Here is a 16247-nt window from a genome sequence, read left to right as displayed (position 1 = left end):
TCTTTAATGTCGAAGAATCGGGAGAGGTTTACAAGTGTATTTTTACAAAAAGGCACGCAATGTCACGTTGTCCACTTTGTTCAACGGAATGTCAGCACAAATAAATGCTTCACACAAATCTTCGAAAAAAAAAACAAAAAAAAAAAAAAAAAAACAATGATTTTTGGATGTACCACACTGCAGAAGAAGTTGTTGCGCGGCGTTTGCCTCTCGTTTCGACGTAACTTAAGTCCCCGTGTGTGTTTGTCCCTTGAAACATGCTGTTCAACGGTAAATTTTCTTTCGGCTGAAACTGCCGTATCACACACCTTGCAGTACAGAACACTTACATCTGTTGTAAATACTTTTTCAGCTCCAAATTCACTCACAAATCGTTTAAGCTTGGAAGCACTATTCTCTTTTATCTTCGGCATTTTAACCAGATAAACTGCAGAATTAGGCGTCTACCAACAGCTCACCAAAACAGTGAATGCAACGGTCACTGAACTCTCGCTCCTTGGCTTCATGTGACTAATCACCAGAGACTGCAGTCTGCGGACATTGGCCACGCCTGCTTCAACGAATCTTCGAACTAGAATCGTGTAGGCGGAAACATTCTGCTTCAATTTATTGTTTTTATAAGAAAAATGAGAATTATGCGGTTAAAAGTAAGAATAAATACTAAATATGCACGTAAAATGCCCAAAAACTTTAAAAAATGCACTTATACACAAAAATGGGCAAAAAATGCAAAAAAATGCACAAACAAGTTTGTCTTAAGTTACTTTTTTTTAATAAAACAGGATTTATAACACAACGAGCAATGTTTATACTAATCCAGAAAAAAGATGCAAAATCATCAAGATCCTAACCCTAATGATCATTAAGGAAATGAGGAAAATCTTACGACATCTTTCCCCTTCAATGCAATGAAGTGGATGGCAGTCTAATGTGGTGAATTCTCAACAGATGTACCACACACAAGGAAACTAAAACAGTGATTGACTCGTAAATCACAACAAATTAATGGCACACTGTCGAGAACCGAAAAACGTGAGAAAGACAGATTGGTAATTTGCCGAAAACGCGTTGGTATAACAATCAAAATAATCTGAATATGAGCAAACTCTCAGCAAAATAGCTGCAATAGAAGTGTCATCAGACCTACAAAGCGAACGGATGGAGGCAAACCATTTTCTATTTTAAATGTGATGTATTGTTCAGATTTGTAATGCACGAATGCTGGATATATTATCGCTATCCCAGGCAGGTGACTGAATAGAAGAATACTCCTTTCAAGACATTTAAAAGCCCAAAGTCCGCTGGGAAAGTCTTTGCATCATTCCTTTGCCGTAAGGACAGCGCCCCCCCCCCCCTCTTTCCCAATGAGATTTTATCTGTCCAAGAACAAAACGCTTCAATGTACAGTACACATTAGCACTTATCTTTTTTGAGAGGTTTGGAGGCAGGAAAGAAGCGGAAATTGAAGAAAAAAAAAAAAAATGCCCTTCCTCTAATACAATGCCTATGTTGACTGCAAAGCTAAAATTGAGGGATCTGACCTTTAAAAAAGGCTTTGATCACCCCTTCCATTTCCACGATTTCCCTCTTTGCTATTTTGCAACAGATGAGATGATTATTGATTACGATCACGGATCATTGGTATGAAGGGTAAAATTTATAATGTACTAAAATTGAAGCCGCAAGCAAGGAAGTTTGAACTAAATTTAATCATTCCCAGTGCATTTCTAGTCTGAACACAAAATTCTCAGCAACCTTCATAGCATGATCAATACTTTACCCAGTATTTTTAGCACTAATGAAGTTTCGTTTCGAGATCTGAATTGTATTTATATTACTGTGTAAGGAAAGAGATTCCATAATACTATTATTAGAGATGACCAACTAAGATTCCGTCCAGCACGTCCTCATGAATTAATTATTTGATTACTACATAATGTTCAATGCACTGATTTTTGGATCTTGCCAGCATGGAAAGCAAAGTCTCCTCGAAACGACTGAAGTACATCCTCCTCCATCTATTGAAACTATTCATTGGCTGAAATAATTATGAAGTTTTCTTTATTTACCCAGTTAGATATGGCGATGAGGATTGTGGTAAAATAGCATGTCATTTTTATCAGCCTACTTCCATCACATGTTTCTCTTCTTCGAACGTACCAAGGTAACTTCACTTCAAATTTACGAATCTCTCAGTTTAACGTCCCACGCTCATGCCCTTTAGGCTAAGGGAGACCATGATTAAGGCAAATGAATGATGAAAGAATTGGTGGAATGAGAAAGTGGGAAGAAACGAAAATGAAATGAAATCTGAGTTTTACGTCCCACGATTATGCCGGTTAGGCTAAAGGAGACAGTGATGATGAGTAATGAATGAAATGGTGGAATGAAGAAAGTGGAAGGAAACGGGAGAACCCCGAGAAAACCCACGCACGCGGTGTTTGTCCACCACAAAGTTCACTTGGCGGGAGCTGTGATCGAACCCGGAACCCCAAGCACCAGAGGTGAACGCTCTACCACTGAGCCACCGCAGCACTAAGAAACGAAAGTACCGCGAGAAAAAATGCACACGTTGCCCATCACAAACTTATTTGGCCAGGTATTACATCAGGGACCTCACACAGCACAGGTAAGCGCTCTACCACCACACAACTTACCATACTTCGTTACTCTTCTGCTCTAAGGAAATGGACAAAACTCCATGCTAGATTCGAACCTACGACACACACCTTACGATCTCCAGCCTATTTCGTAGACGGTTGATACTGTATTATCATTCAAGTTTTGAACAAATTGAAAAAGTAGGGTATCCTGTACTACCTGAGAGGTTCAGAAAAAATAACAGACGCAATAGGCAATAAAAATGTTTATATGAACAGAAGGATTTATGCACAAAATTAACAGTTCTGTTTGAAGCCCACATTCTGTGTTTATATCTGTACAATAAATATTAAATGAATCATACGATAATAGGCACTACTCAGTACCTGCATAAACCCAACAAAATACAGGTTAGGTATCATATATATATATATATATAATATTTATAATGAGATTTTGGTCTAAATATATATAAACAGCTGGTACTTTCTTTGGGGAGGAGTAGAAGCGTGCATTTTAGTCTAAAATTCATATTAATATTGCATAACCTTGACGGAGCTAGAAAAAGTGTACAGCCGCCTAAATCATTTTCCCTTATTTTATATATATATATTTCAAAAAAATCACAGAATACTTCTTTTTTTTCTGCAAACGTGATCAATTTACCACAGCCATATATATTTTTTTTCAAGTTATTTATGTAGTTGTTTTGTTTGCTCATACTGTCATTGTTGTTATTTTGTCTCATTTTTGTGTCACCATGTTAATATACTTAGAAACTGGCTTTTTAAATCTTCTACATACAACTTCTTCCTTTATACATTATCTCAAGTTACAGAAATTCAAATAATCAGTCTTTATTTTCTTACAAGATATTTGGAGCAGTCCCCGCAGCTATTTTTACAGAAAATGAGAAAATTACAGTTTATATATATACATATAATGAAATAAAATACATGTACATTTTTATATATTTATATATGTATAGCAACACAGAAACTGAATGTGTGTGTGTGTGTGTGAGGAAGCCCATGATTACATACATATCTAAAGCAACTCTGACGAATGTAGAACTACCCCAAATACAGAAAAGTTCCATTAAAAAAATACGCTTTTCAATAAGACTCAAGAACACAAACCAATATCATGAATTCCTTTTCAAAACATCGCAGATAGTTTAACAAAAGAATACAGTATGGATTCAAATAGATATGCAAAATTACCCAGAAGACGTTTTACTTTCTACAACAATTTGCCATTGTCGGTACGGCTTTTCTCCTCTTCTCTAAATGAAACTAAATATCTAATTTTTATATATTACATATTAGCACAAGTTCTATCTTAATTGACCAGAAATAATTCTCATCAGGTTTTCCGACACAAGAAGAAAAAAGTGGGAAAGCCGAATTTACTTCCAACATCTTAAATAAATAAAATTAAAAAATAAGTCAAACTTGTTAATCAGATTCTTCATACAATATTGTTCTTTTGGTAGAGGTATTGGGCAGTAAAAATTGCCGACGGAAATCGCAATTCTTCGAAATACCATTGTTGGCAAAATGAAAATTAGTATTCAGAAAGACATAAAAATAAAATATGGAAAAAAAAAAAAAATGAAGGAAAAGAATGAACTATGATGATCTGACCTCGGTGAAAAAGATAAGAAATATTGTACGCCTTTTATGTGACTGCAAGATGAACTATAATATTTATTAAGATTATGTGAAACCTGACAAATATGCAACTTCTATCACCATAATATATTTATGAGTTACAAACTACTATTATTTTCATTCATAGCTCTTTCTATGATGAGAATTTTAATATTCCATTTTCTTCTACAGTTATTGTGAAGAAAGAAAGAAAGTGAATTACAGACTTCTTAGAATGTCTCTCAAAAAAGTTTCAACTCCTTTAGGTGTTGTTAAATTCAAATCACGTACTGACACAGTGCGATTTTCTACTCCTCCACATACGGAAAGGATTCTAGTAGTCTTGCCAGGTGACAGCAAATGTCTGCTACGAAACCATCCTAGATCCAATTGTTAAAGAGTTCCTCCTTTGGGTTAAGATTTTATCTGACAATTACAGATTTGGAAGCCCCTAGTTAAGTGAATATAAGGTGGGAAGAATTCATTTGAATACACAATGGGTTCAAAGAATTTAAGTACCGGCATACACAAATAAAACACAAACTAGGCTTGTTAATAATATAACTTTGATATAAAACACTTACATAGTGTACGGAATTTCTTGATCGTCAGATTCTCTTCGGAGCATCAAAAGAAAAAGAAATGCTTCTTTTACAGAACAGAAACGTGACACTTGCTAGCTCGTGTTGTGAAAGAAATTATGGAAGGATAATAATCATAAACGATTATGAATTTCAAAGGGACTAAAAATCAGAGGCACAGTACTGTCACTGGCCAGTGAAGTATACCAAGATTACTACATCCTTTACAAAATATTCATTTCATAAAAATCAAAGAAAAACTGAAGACAAAATTTGTTAGTGTCCCCAACATATATTATCTTTGTATGCAAACGTGTTCACAAATAGAAGCAAATTTTAATGCAGTGATATATGTATATTCAGCAGTTGTCCTTTCAATATACACCTCATGATTGACTTCAGATCTGCTAAAAATATTGTAATGAGCTCGTCCCGAAGAATTCCGATCGATGATATAACCACTTTTTACCACTGGCCAACAGTGACCGGATGTGAACTAATTCTAGAGCACATTCTTTCAAACTAGAAAGTGAGGATGAATTCCTTCTAATAAAGAGAAGACAAATTGATCTACAATATACTAAGAAGCTACGGCCGCGGTATTTGGTGATCTTAAAATACTGGCATGGAATTCAGGTGTTAACAAAACGGGAAAGAATAAGATTAAGCCTGAAACTGAGGAGAAAAAAAATATATATTGTTTCACATTAAGAAACTATATACATATTTACAATTCGCCATTTCTCTATATAGATTAAACCTTGATGTTATCCAAGTCTATTTAAGAATGTATACATTAGCTGTAAATAACAATAAGCGTTCTCTGATCCATTAGATTTTTGTATAGCTCTTAAAGCACACATTTTAGCCAGGTGTGAAAAAAAATCGTTACATATATTCAATCTTAGACAGACATTTCAATATATCTGATATACAGCAGAATAATTTACAGATTTTTTCAAAAAGGTACAATATCTTGATGGGCATTTCTTGAATTGCGTTAAAAGTTAACTGTTAAGAAAATTCAAACTAATTCTCAGGAAGATTTGATCTGATCGTACAATACACACCATAACATACAGGGTGATTGAAAATTTGATAATTCAACGCTTTAGAGGTAATTGCTATCCCTGTTCTTTCCAACAAGCGGTATCAATAGTATTTTGAATACTGAATTGCTGCTGATAGCATTCTGGTTCTAATCAACTCCAAACAAATACTAAAGAGCCTTTACTGTAAATAATAATGTAAACCAGCTCTATCGCGTCACCATTTTAAGATGAGAAAATGGGACAACATTATAAATTTATCAACACAATGTTACTTCTATACTTCTCACTGTCCATGCAATACTTCCATTTATAAACTTCAAATTACTCCTTACTGAATGATTTCCTGCACCTTCTGTCTAGTTATCTACAAAGATTAGGCAATAACAATGCACATAATAAATATATCGAGTTGTTCTCTGGTACCATATGTGAAGTGGCTACCAAATTTAATTAAATGAGCATATACGGAGAAGGTACCTTGTAGCCTATTGTAATAAAATAAGCATTCATATGCTTTCGTTAGTGTATCATCACACGAACCACCTGAATGATTTGTATACATACATAATTCTGACAGCTAGGATCAGCAGCATATTCTATGGAACAACGTATACAACGTTTACATATTTTTTTCTTTTTATCAGATACTGCGAAATTTAACTCATGTTGCATCAATGCAATCACCCTGTATTATAAAATGCATTATCTTCCTTTCTTTCCTCACAATTTTTGAGTTTTAAAAAGAAATATAATTCATTTTTGAACATATTTTCCACAAAAAAGCAAATCTTCAGTAACTGACCGCACCAAAAATTTACATTTAATGTTTTACTAAAAATATTACCATTAAGCAATCATAATTTGATTTTTTTAAATAAAAATGTTGAAATGGCAATTCAAAACACACTAATATCTGGTATTTTGACTCAAAGTTTCGTGAATGTGTCTCATATCAAAGTAAAAACCAAGTTGTTTTGTCTTTTTTTTCTGGAATTAATTTTGCATACCTTTGAATCCAATTAAGTACTTGAACCTTTGCTCTTCGAGAACAGAAACATGGTTTGTTTAACACACACAAAAATGTCAAAGGTATACTTTTTACATTTAGCATTAGAAAATTAAGATCTTTGAATTACATAAAAAAAGAAGTGATAACTCACGGGTTCCAACAGAATAAAATTAAATTTTATTTCAATTGAGAACTGAACCATATTATACTTGTGAACACCACTTTTACGAGATTTCTGGAATAAAATTACATTTATTAGTAAGCCACCTTCCGGTATACAATAAAAAGCTCTTCTTGCATTTATATTAGAAAATATCATTCTATTATCTCTAAGCTTTAGCTCAACTGTAGCTTTAGTGATGTTTTCTTTCGTTTATTATAATAATTAAAAAGTTTCCCAGTGTATTTAGAAAGAAGCTTCATATCTGTGTGACTACCTAGTGGTGTCACCACTTACAGCGAAACAATAGGTTATTCCTTCCAGCCAACACGCACTGATACTTTCTCAATGTATACAATATACACACACACATATCTAGACAACCCATTTCCACCGGTTTAAATTAAGCGCTTTCAGCTGATGTCCTTATTACAATTTTTCCATTAACATTGAAATTTGCAACTTCCTTTTTCAAAGCAATGCTTAGTCCATTCATACATCTACTGCTTATTGCAGACTCTTTTTGCTTAATGTCATGGAGACCAGCTTAAGATTAGAAGTTTCGAAAGAAAATCAGGCGTTTACGTTCTCATCTGCAGAATGAAACATTACTACAAGTAGTACTAACAACAGCACAGAATTTGCAATTACTACAAAGGAGAAACAAAATATAATATTTTAAACTTTCTGATCGCAAAATAAACCTAACTAATCAGCTTAGATTAGAAGACATATCGTATTGGTAAAAAATATCTAGGAGTTAATGTTACATTACTTTTATTTATTTTTTCTAGTAGGCACGTTATTTTGAATTCAGCGTGAAATTAAAGAGTAAGAAACAAGTTACAGAATAAATATGTAGATATGTTGGGGAGAACTTCTTATTTTCTTAGCTAAATATATGCATTATGTCTTCTAGTTAACCCACACAAATTGAGCCCAGCAGTTAGCACCACAACTGGAGTATACGCGTTGTAATGCACAACCACAAACAACGCCTCTCGTACCTCATGACGTAACCTAAAGCGATGCATTACGTGTAATTCTGTACAAATCTTTCGCTCGCCTATCAACGAGTGCCAGATAGATCTTCATCACTTGTATTTTTCATAAATGTTTCTGCTCCTTCATGCGCGAAGAAAACTAAAGGATGACTCACATGAGACGAAAAATATCTAATGAAAAATATACATCTGTATATACCTGTGTCTATGTATATATATTTATATATTATCACGATGAAAAAAAAATAGTATCAGCTGGCAAAAACACTAGCGTGACAGTTTTTCCCACTTCTTTTACAAAATAAAAACTCATGACTATTTTGCTCATGAAGTACAGTAGTTTCTTTCTCCTAATGAATACATTGGGATCACTTCCTCTCCAGCACTGACAAAAAAATAAGGTTCAAGCAATACAGGTTTCAACTTTGAGGGAAAAAAAAAAGGCCTTCCGGGATCAAATTCTCACCACAAGTGACATGGAAACAAATAAACGAAAAAAAAAAAAAAAAATCTCACATCAGTTCAGAACCCATTTCGTAGAAGGTTTTGGGGGACGCTGATGATACACTTGAAAAGCTCAGAGTTGCAAACACAAATGGAGAAGCCTTTTTCATGTGTAGCCATTCTAATCATATTCTTCCTTTCTTGTCAAAATCCGTGGAGTTGCTTCATAGAGGTGTCTTCTTTCGTCTCGTCTCGTACATGTCTTCCGAATTCGGGTTGCTAACTCTTTCTTCCATAGAAAACAAAAGCTTCCCTTTGCTATGAGGTTTCCGTAACTTCCTCACTTTCGGGAAATGTTTGAGCACCTTGGATTCCCACAGCCACTCATCTCTTCCCTTGTGAATTGATGTTCATTGTCCTTCCCCTCCACTTCTAATGGCCTTCTGCTTCTGGACTACCACTACTCACTCCGGAGAGATTGGGATCTATGACACCAGATGGAGAAACGCTGCGCTCAATGCCAGAACCTCCATTGCCTAGCGATATCCACTGACTCGATGCCTGCTGGCCTGGAGCGTACACCATGCTTGTAGCGAATGGACCTACTGGTGCGACCATCCGCATTCCTGACTGCAGCAGTGGGGTTATGGTAGGGCCTGTACCCGCGGGCTGGAAGTAGTAGCCGGTGAGAGGAGGCTGAATTGGCAAACTGCCCGCCGAAGGAATCCGTCGAAATCCCGCTAAACTAACGTTCATTGTCGTTCCAGCGACAGTCTCTGGGATCGAATGTTGTTGTGTGGTGGTGGGACTTTGTGGCTGCGTTGACACCACAGGGACATTCACAAAGGCGCCATTTTCTCCATAATGGTGGCGGGTGGAGCGTTTGTCAGAGTTTCTTTTGTCTATCATTCGGAACATATCTTCAGTGAATGTTCGTGCTCGAGTTGGGGTCGAGGGCGCAGAAGCCCCTGCGGAGGGAGGATTACTAAGAACACCGTCCTGGTAAATATCCAGATCTTGCTCTTTATGGAAAGTCCTTGCAGTGGGCGACTGTAGCGCTACCTGGGAATTCATTAAAATGTATTCGTCTTCTCGAATGCCTTCCATACCACGACGACTGCCGTTTACAGGAGAAAGAGCTTGGTACAGCACTGGATGCGTCGGAGAGCCTAGCGTCACAGAGACCATGGCAGGGTTGTGCGGGGAGAGGGAAGTGAACTGATTCGTGTACTGATGAACTAAGCCTTGCGGAGAAATCTGCGCCATCATTGAGGGACTCTGCAGCGGATGGCTTAAGCTCATATGATGTGGGTGCGAAGGAAGTGTCATCTGGTGACGAACTTGATACTGTCGGTTACGAAAAGCTTCTATCTCCTCCTTATGCCTTCGTTGCAGAGTTTCCAATTCTATTTTTTGCCTGAAAAATACAAGGGTTAAAAATCAGTTTTCTTTTTCGAACACTTGTGTGCATAACAATCACTATGAAATCACAATCAATGTGAGAATTAACTTACATAGGAATTCTACAGAGTTACTTAACATAAAAAATTTGTGCTTTAAAAAAGATTGAAACGTCATTGTATCAAATGAGGAAGAATGTGGGACACTGCAAGCAACTTCTCCCAAATCATCATTGCGAACTAATTACTCACGTTCTTTTATACATCATACGAATTACCTCAGAAATTTTTGTTGTTAATTACAAGACAAAGAGGAAACAGTAACAACACAGACTTTAATAACATTATACGTATTCTGTGTTTAGTATTTTTATATTACATACGTTGGGTCCAATAAATGAAAACCAGAGACAAGCGAGATGTGTAATCGTCCCCATGTCACAACGCCAGGTGTGAATCTTGTACAGCGAATTCGGACACACACTAGATTTTTCTTTACACTTACGACACATTCACGAATATGCACACGGAAGTCAATATGTCCAGAGAGAAACGATTCAAATCATGCATCTGACGACGAAACATCATACACCTCCAACACCTTGCGAGTGCGCATATTTCTTTTCGCTCTCGATCCTAGCCATAGGAACTGAAAATGAAATCTTTGAGTTTTACGTCCCACGGTTATGCCGGTTAGGCTAATGGAGACGGTGATGATGAGTAATGAATGAAATGGTGGAATAAAGAAAGTGGGAGAACCCTGAGAAAACTCACGCACACGGTGTTTGTCCACCACAAAGTTCACTTGGCGGGGGCTGGGATCGAACCCGGGACCCCAAGCACCAGAGGTGAACGCTCTACCACTGAGCCACCGCGGCCCCAACCCCATAGGAACTGAATACACGTTTCTGATTGATTGGAGTTATCTGTTGGCCCGCTGCCGTAATACACATATTAATCGAAATTGCATCACCCGAGCGTGACGTAATATCACGTGGTATTATCATTGGGGGCAAAGGAATAAAACGAGCCCTGTCGGGCTTCTGACACCCTTCGTTCACTGACGCTCGCTCAGCTAAATAAATCACTTTTTTTTTTAACCAATAAAGTTGTGAGTCCGAAGTGGACTAATTACCACGTGACAGTACGTCACGACCGGACGGTGCAACTTCAATATAAATTTAACTACATCCCAAAAAGTTAGATAAAAAATAGTGAGAAAAGCACAATTTATGCATTATATATTACGTACAAGGGCGGGTCACTATTACTTTTCATGTTATTTAAATGATAAAAGTGTTATTGAAAAAATAAACTTTTCTTGGGCGGGGTTCGAACCCACGCTAAAAACGTAGCCCGTTCGGCTACGAGGACCGACAGCGTCTGAGCTTTGATTTGTGCTCTATGTATGATACGTGGCGAGAAACGGATATATCCAACCAATCAGAACAGTGTATTTAGCTCCTATGACTAAAATATATGCTGCTAATGCATGTAGAATGGTGAGAAGTATGCAATAAATATGTCTATATTGCATCGTGTTTGCTGTCCTCAGTGTGGCTTATGCTCGCTCGCATTTGCTTATTTCAATGAGACTAGCTATCAATAACTGAGATTGAGCTTGGCGGAGAGCAAGTTTCACAAGTTTAGAACATCTGTTTCCAGCATTCAAATTCTTCGTCTCACAAACAGCGTCTCATTCGCTCAATCAATTTTTCTCCATACAAACATTTCATATCCATAGTGTAAGTAGTGTGTGGTAAACTCCACACTATTTTAGGTGTTCGTTATTGATTATCCTTTATAAATTACTGCCGTATAATAATCGATATTGACGCTGGTGAATCGATACGCGTCTCACTTTGCAATCGGTAACCAGCAGGTTCAAATCTGAATATCCTCCTCAGTTCCATCACGTGAATGCTAGGGTAGTACGTGTCCCAATTCCTTCCATGCTTCGTTGTTAATGCTTCCTGACGTGAAATGCTGTTAACTAATCCATAAAAAAGAATGTTATTGATAAGAGTCTTACAAGTATCTCTAATTTGATTTGATCTAATTTCATGAGATACCAGTTATGCTCTTTTGGAGCTAATAACTAACCTATATGTTAGACAAGCTTTATGGAGCACAAAGTGGTCACCCACGGTTAATTAAATCAAAGAAAGACGACTTAAGTGCAGTGACTGCCTCCGTATATAAAAAATTTACTCATTGCTTTTAATTAAATAATTTCTAAACAAACACTTACACTCACTAATCGAATGCGTAGTGTAGTGTGAGAAAGTAAATTTGTGGTAAATGGAGCTGGCAATTTATGCCGCCCAACGCGGGTAATTGATGGTGTGACGAGCCAGTCATATTAACCTGTGCAGCAGAAAACAGTCGAGTAGCAACGACACAGGTTCTCTTATCATTTGTTGAACGCAAGGCTGTACTGATCATGGTGCTGGAAGTTCAATAACATTCACGAGGTACAATGGCATTGACAGAGAGAGATAAAGTTGAAACACCACTACCAACACGTCGAACATACGCATTCGCAATAAATTCGCAGCGGACGGATCAGTTATAGATGTGTATACGAACTGACCACGAAGAGCTACAAGTTCGGCGTCAAGTTCTGCTATGTTGCAACATTTCACCAGATCACCGCAAAAAAATCAGTGAACTAGGGAGCGCGCGAAAGTGGGGTGAGCCAGTCAAGTGTAAGATGCATTCTGAAGAGCGCAAAGTGGAAAGTGTACATTCCAAGTCTGCTACACGCGATAAGTAAAGACGACCCAGATCGAAGGACGGAGTACTTTGAATTATTTCAGCACATGGTTGACTAGGATGTGGAATTTGCAGGGAAGTTTGTGTGGACTGATGAGGCGCAATTCTAACTTTTGTGAAGATTAATGAGTACTGAGTTATGAGTACTGTAAACCGCCACAATTGTGTCTACTGGGCTCCTGAACATCCTCACGCTGATATGAACAGGCCAGTGAAATTACCGGGAGTTGCTGTATGGTGTGGTCTATCTGGGCGTGGTGTGATTCATCCCTTCTTCAAGCGTACCGTAATTAATGAGAGGGTATCTTGATATGCTTCAGACCACGTTAATCAGTACGTTCCGTCTCATATAGCCTCGCTAATAAAGGGATGTTCAAAGTCAAAAATCAAATCAAATCAAGAAGAATTTTATCCCCCACCCAAAACCTGTATGGTTTTATTTTTTAATTATTTTTTTTTAAAAACATATGCAACAAGACGGAGTCCCACCTCACTACCATCTTAATGTGGACGATTGACAAAGCATGAGGTGAATTTTTTCATAGAAACAAGAAAAAATTCTGTAAACATCTGCTCGGAATCACTTAATTTCAGTTACAAAGGGCCAAAAGCGTGGGAAAATGAACTTTGAAGGTGAATTTATCTCCAAAACTACTAGCTTTTGAGCTGAGGCGGCATGCTATTGTCTTAAGATTTGTAATCTGCTCTATTCAAAAATACACGATTCAGAATCTCAGTGGCGGCGCAAAGGATTCCTCACAAGAAGTAAGAGACTCTAGGATAATTCGTGGGTCCTATTTATGACGTATGGAATAAGGTTTCAGCAAGTAACAAAAATTCATTGATAACATCGATATCTTGAACAGAAAATAGATGGTAAAGGATTTTTGGTGTTATGCGTGGTTGCGTAACTACAGAAGGGAATAATTGTACTTAGGTAGAGAGTAAAATGAAATGAAATAAACTCAAGATCATACATTGTAGGCGAAAGGGGACAAATATTTATTATGTTTAATGCTTTTGAAAAAATTAGTACAATGATGTTATGCATGAAAATGGAATTATTCCCCGAAAAAAAAAAGGCAAAATATTCTTCCACCAGAAACTCACTTGGCTTGGAACGAAAGCGGGACCTTTTGTAGCTCTATGTCTTATACATCCTCGCTGTTGAAAGAAATGGTAAATCCCAAATCAATACTTTTAGACGCGTCACTGCTAACCCAACAAACGTATTAGAACTAAATAAATGAAGGAAATAAGGCATGGATGAAGTGTCCCAAAGGCTGCTTAACCCCTTCACATATGACTTCTTTCGGAATTTTTTTGCAATGCTGTAAACATCTATGCCTCTTCTGGCGCTTACTTAAACTAACAGATGCTTACAAAGCACAGGAAACCTGTAAGCTTCTGCCTTCTATTGACAGCAAGCGGGATACAGCCGCTCAAACATCGAAACGCGTGACACGCGTCAAAATACGGAAGTGAAAAGCAACGCGTCCAGCGCGTCAAAATATGGCAAGGGGTTAATTTCTGTTCCTTCTGGCCAGCGAGACTGTGAGGACATCACTTTCTGTCATTATTATTTCTGGCTTTCTAGACTGGAATAACCTCTTTTAATTCAAGCAGCCTTTGCCTTTAGCTTGAGAATTACGACAGCTGAGTCTGCCCTTGACTCTCTCCAAATTTCTACGGACTTTTTATGCTCTCTCTCTCGCTCCAAATCTTATTATATTTTTTTTATATAAGTAATACACCTTTTTCTCTGCAAAAATATACATAAAAATGCAAACAATTGACAACGATATACCGTACTCACAATTCTACAACTTCATTTCCTGATTATTACTGAACACACTACTCTTATATCCGTTTATAAACTTCGAATGATACATCTTACAACTAAAATAATGTGTGTAAACGAATTTTAATACAATTTCAAAATAATACGTGTAAAGCAATTTCAAAACAATGTAAAATAATGGCATTATATTTACAAATTATTTTTGACATTTTGTCCCTTTGTCTGCCTAGTTCACTTTAACAGGTGTCCTTGGGCTCACTTGTGGTATAATTTGCTCTGATCCAGATTTATTTTAGTTACAAGACTCACTAAATAAATGAAAAATTCATATAAAAGATCTAAATACCACCGTGATAGTTATATCTTTGTTTCTTTGTGGTGGCATTCGAGAGCTGTTCATAGGACGTTTGGAAACTTAACTATTAAACAAGATGGCTGCACCTTTACAAGATTTTTCCAGCTGGAGCAGTGGAGTGTCGTTAGATTTCTGTTGCGGAAAGGCGTGAAACTGCCACATGACAGACTAATATGTTAGCTGTATTAGCCGCACACAACCCTATGAGCGGACTGGGAAGTTTAAACAGGATATAACCAACGTTAAAGTTTCTATGCGTCGAGGTCCTTTTTGACTGCAGTCACGAAACGCCAACATTGTTCAAGTGGAAGACTTGATACAGGAAATCCAAGGTATTACTTTCTGTGAAGCTGGAGATAAAGTGCAGCATCAGCACGTTCTGTAATTCAGCAAAGTGTATGTGGGCTGGGTTCCTAAACTTTTGGCATGGGAAATGAAAGAGAAACCTGTTGATGTGTGCAAGAAACTTCAGAGCCGATATGAAACTGACGGTAATACATTTTTCATGGTATTGTCACTGGAGATGAAAGCTGGCTTCATTTTTGTAAACCAGAACGAAAAACAACAACAACGGAACGACTCCATCCTTTGCCTTTCAGACCGAAGAAGATACTGGAAAAGTCAAACTAACTTTGGTTTGGAACCACGAGGGGTCAATTCTTGAATATTACATTCCCAGAAATCAAATGTACACAGTACGATTTATTTCAACCCCCTGCGCAAAAAACGGAAATCAGCCACTCTGCAGAAACAACGTGGTCTGGATGTCCAATGGTGTGCCAATGCGAAACAACGCCACATTATCTAACATTAAGGACCTACGGTCTGAAAGCTTGCCTCCACCTTCCATATCCTCCTGATCTCGCAACCTTTAAATTTCGAAACCTTTGGTCCATTCACAAGATGCGTTTCATAATAAGAAGAAAGTCTTGTCAGCGGTGTATGAGTAGTTACGCACACGTCGAAAAGTTTTTTTTAATCTTTTATTTTTTACTGTAGAATCAGGTCTTTGTCAAGTGGCAGCGTAGGTGCTCTGAATTAGAGGGAACTATGCTAAAAATAGCAATGTAATTATACAACTACGAACACAAAAAGATTAGGTTTCTTTTGATAATAAGCAGAATTTATTTAAACTAATAATTAAGAAAAAAAAAAAAAGCTAAAACACGGAATAAATCCTACTTACCACAGGTTTACTTCCGCGAAAACTTCACGAAGTATGCAACTGTGCATGAGAGGATGATTCAAATTAACAAAAAATTGGTTACTTACCAATAAATTTTCCCATGGAGAAACTACACTGTAAAAAATGAGATGTTGAAATAACACAAAATGACTACCACTTTAGCGTGTTACTTGCGTGTCAATTCAAAACAAGCCACATCGCCTTCAGAGCATATCAGAAATACCTTG

At 37.1% G+C, this 16247-nt stretch overlaps 1 protein-coding gene across 10 annotated transcripts in view; it reads right to left on the bottom strand.

Annotated features, from left to right (window-relative positions):
* Positions 1-2851: 2851 nt before the first annotated feature.
* Wnk (Wnk kinase) overlaps positions 2852-16247 on the bottom strand; it is a 297369-nt gene continuing 283973 nt past the window's right edge. For all 10 annotated transcript variants that reach the window (XM_081766830.1, XM_081766829.1, XM_081766833.1 and 7 more), the window contains one exon: positions 2852-9920. In XM_081766830.1, coding sequence (XP_081622956.1) covers positions 8936-9920 — 985 coding nt within the window. In that variant the 3' untranslated portion in view covers positions 2852-8935. The remainder of the gene's footprint in view (positions 9921-16247) is intronic.

Source organism: Thermobia domestica, chromosome 7, assembly GCF_964235325.1.
Source record: "Thermobia domestica chromosome 7, izTheDome1.hap1.1, whole genome shotgun sequence".
Taxonomy (NCBI): Eukaryota; Metazoa; Arthropoda; class Insecta; order Zygentoma; family Lepismatidae; genus Thermobia; species Thermobia domestica.
This window is presented reverse-complemented; position numbering and strand designations above follow the sequence as displayed.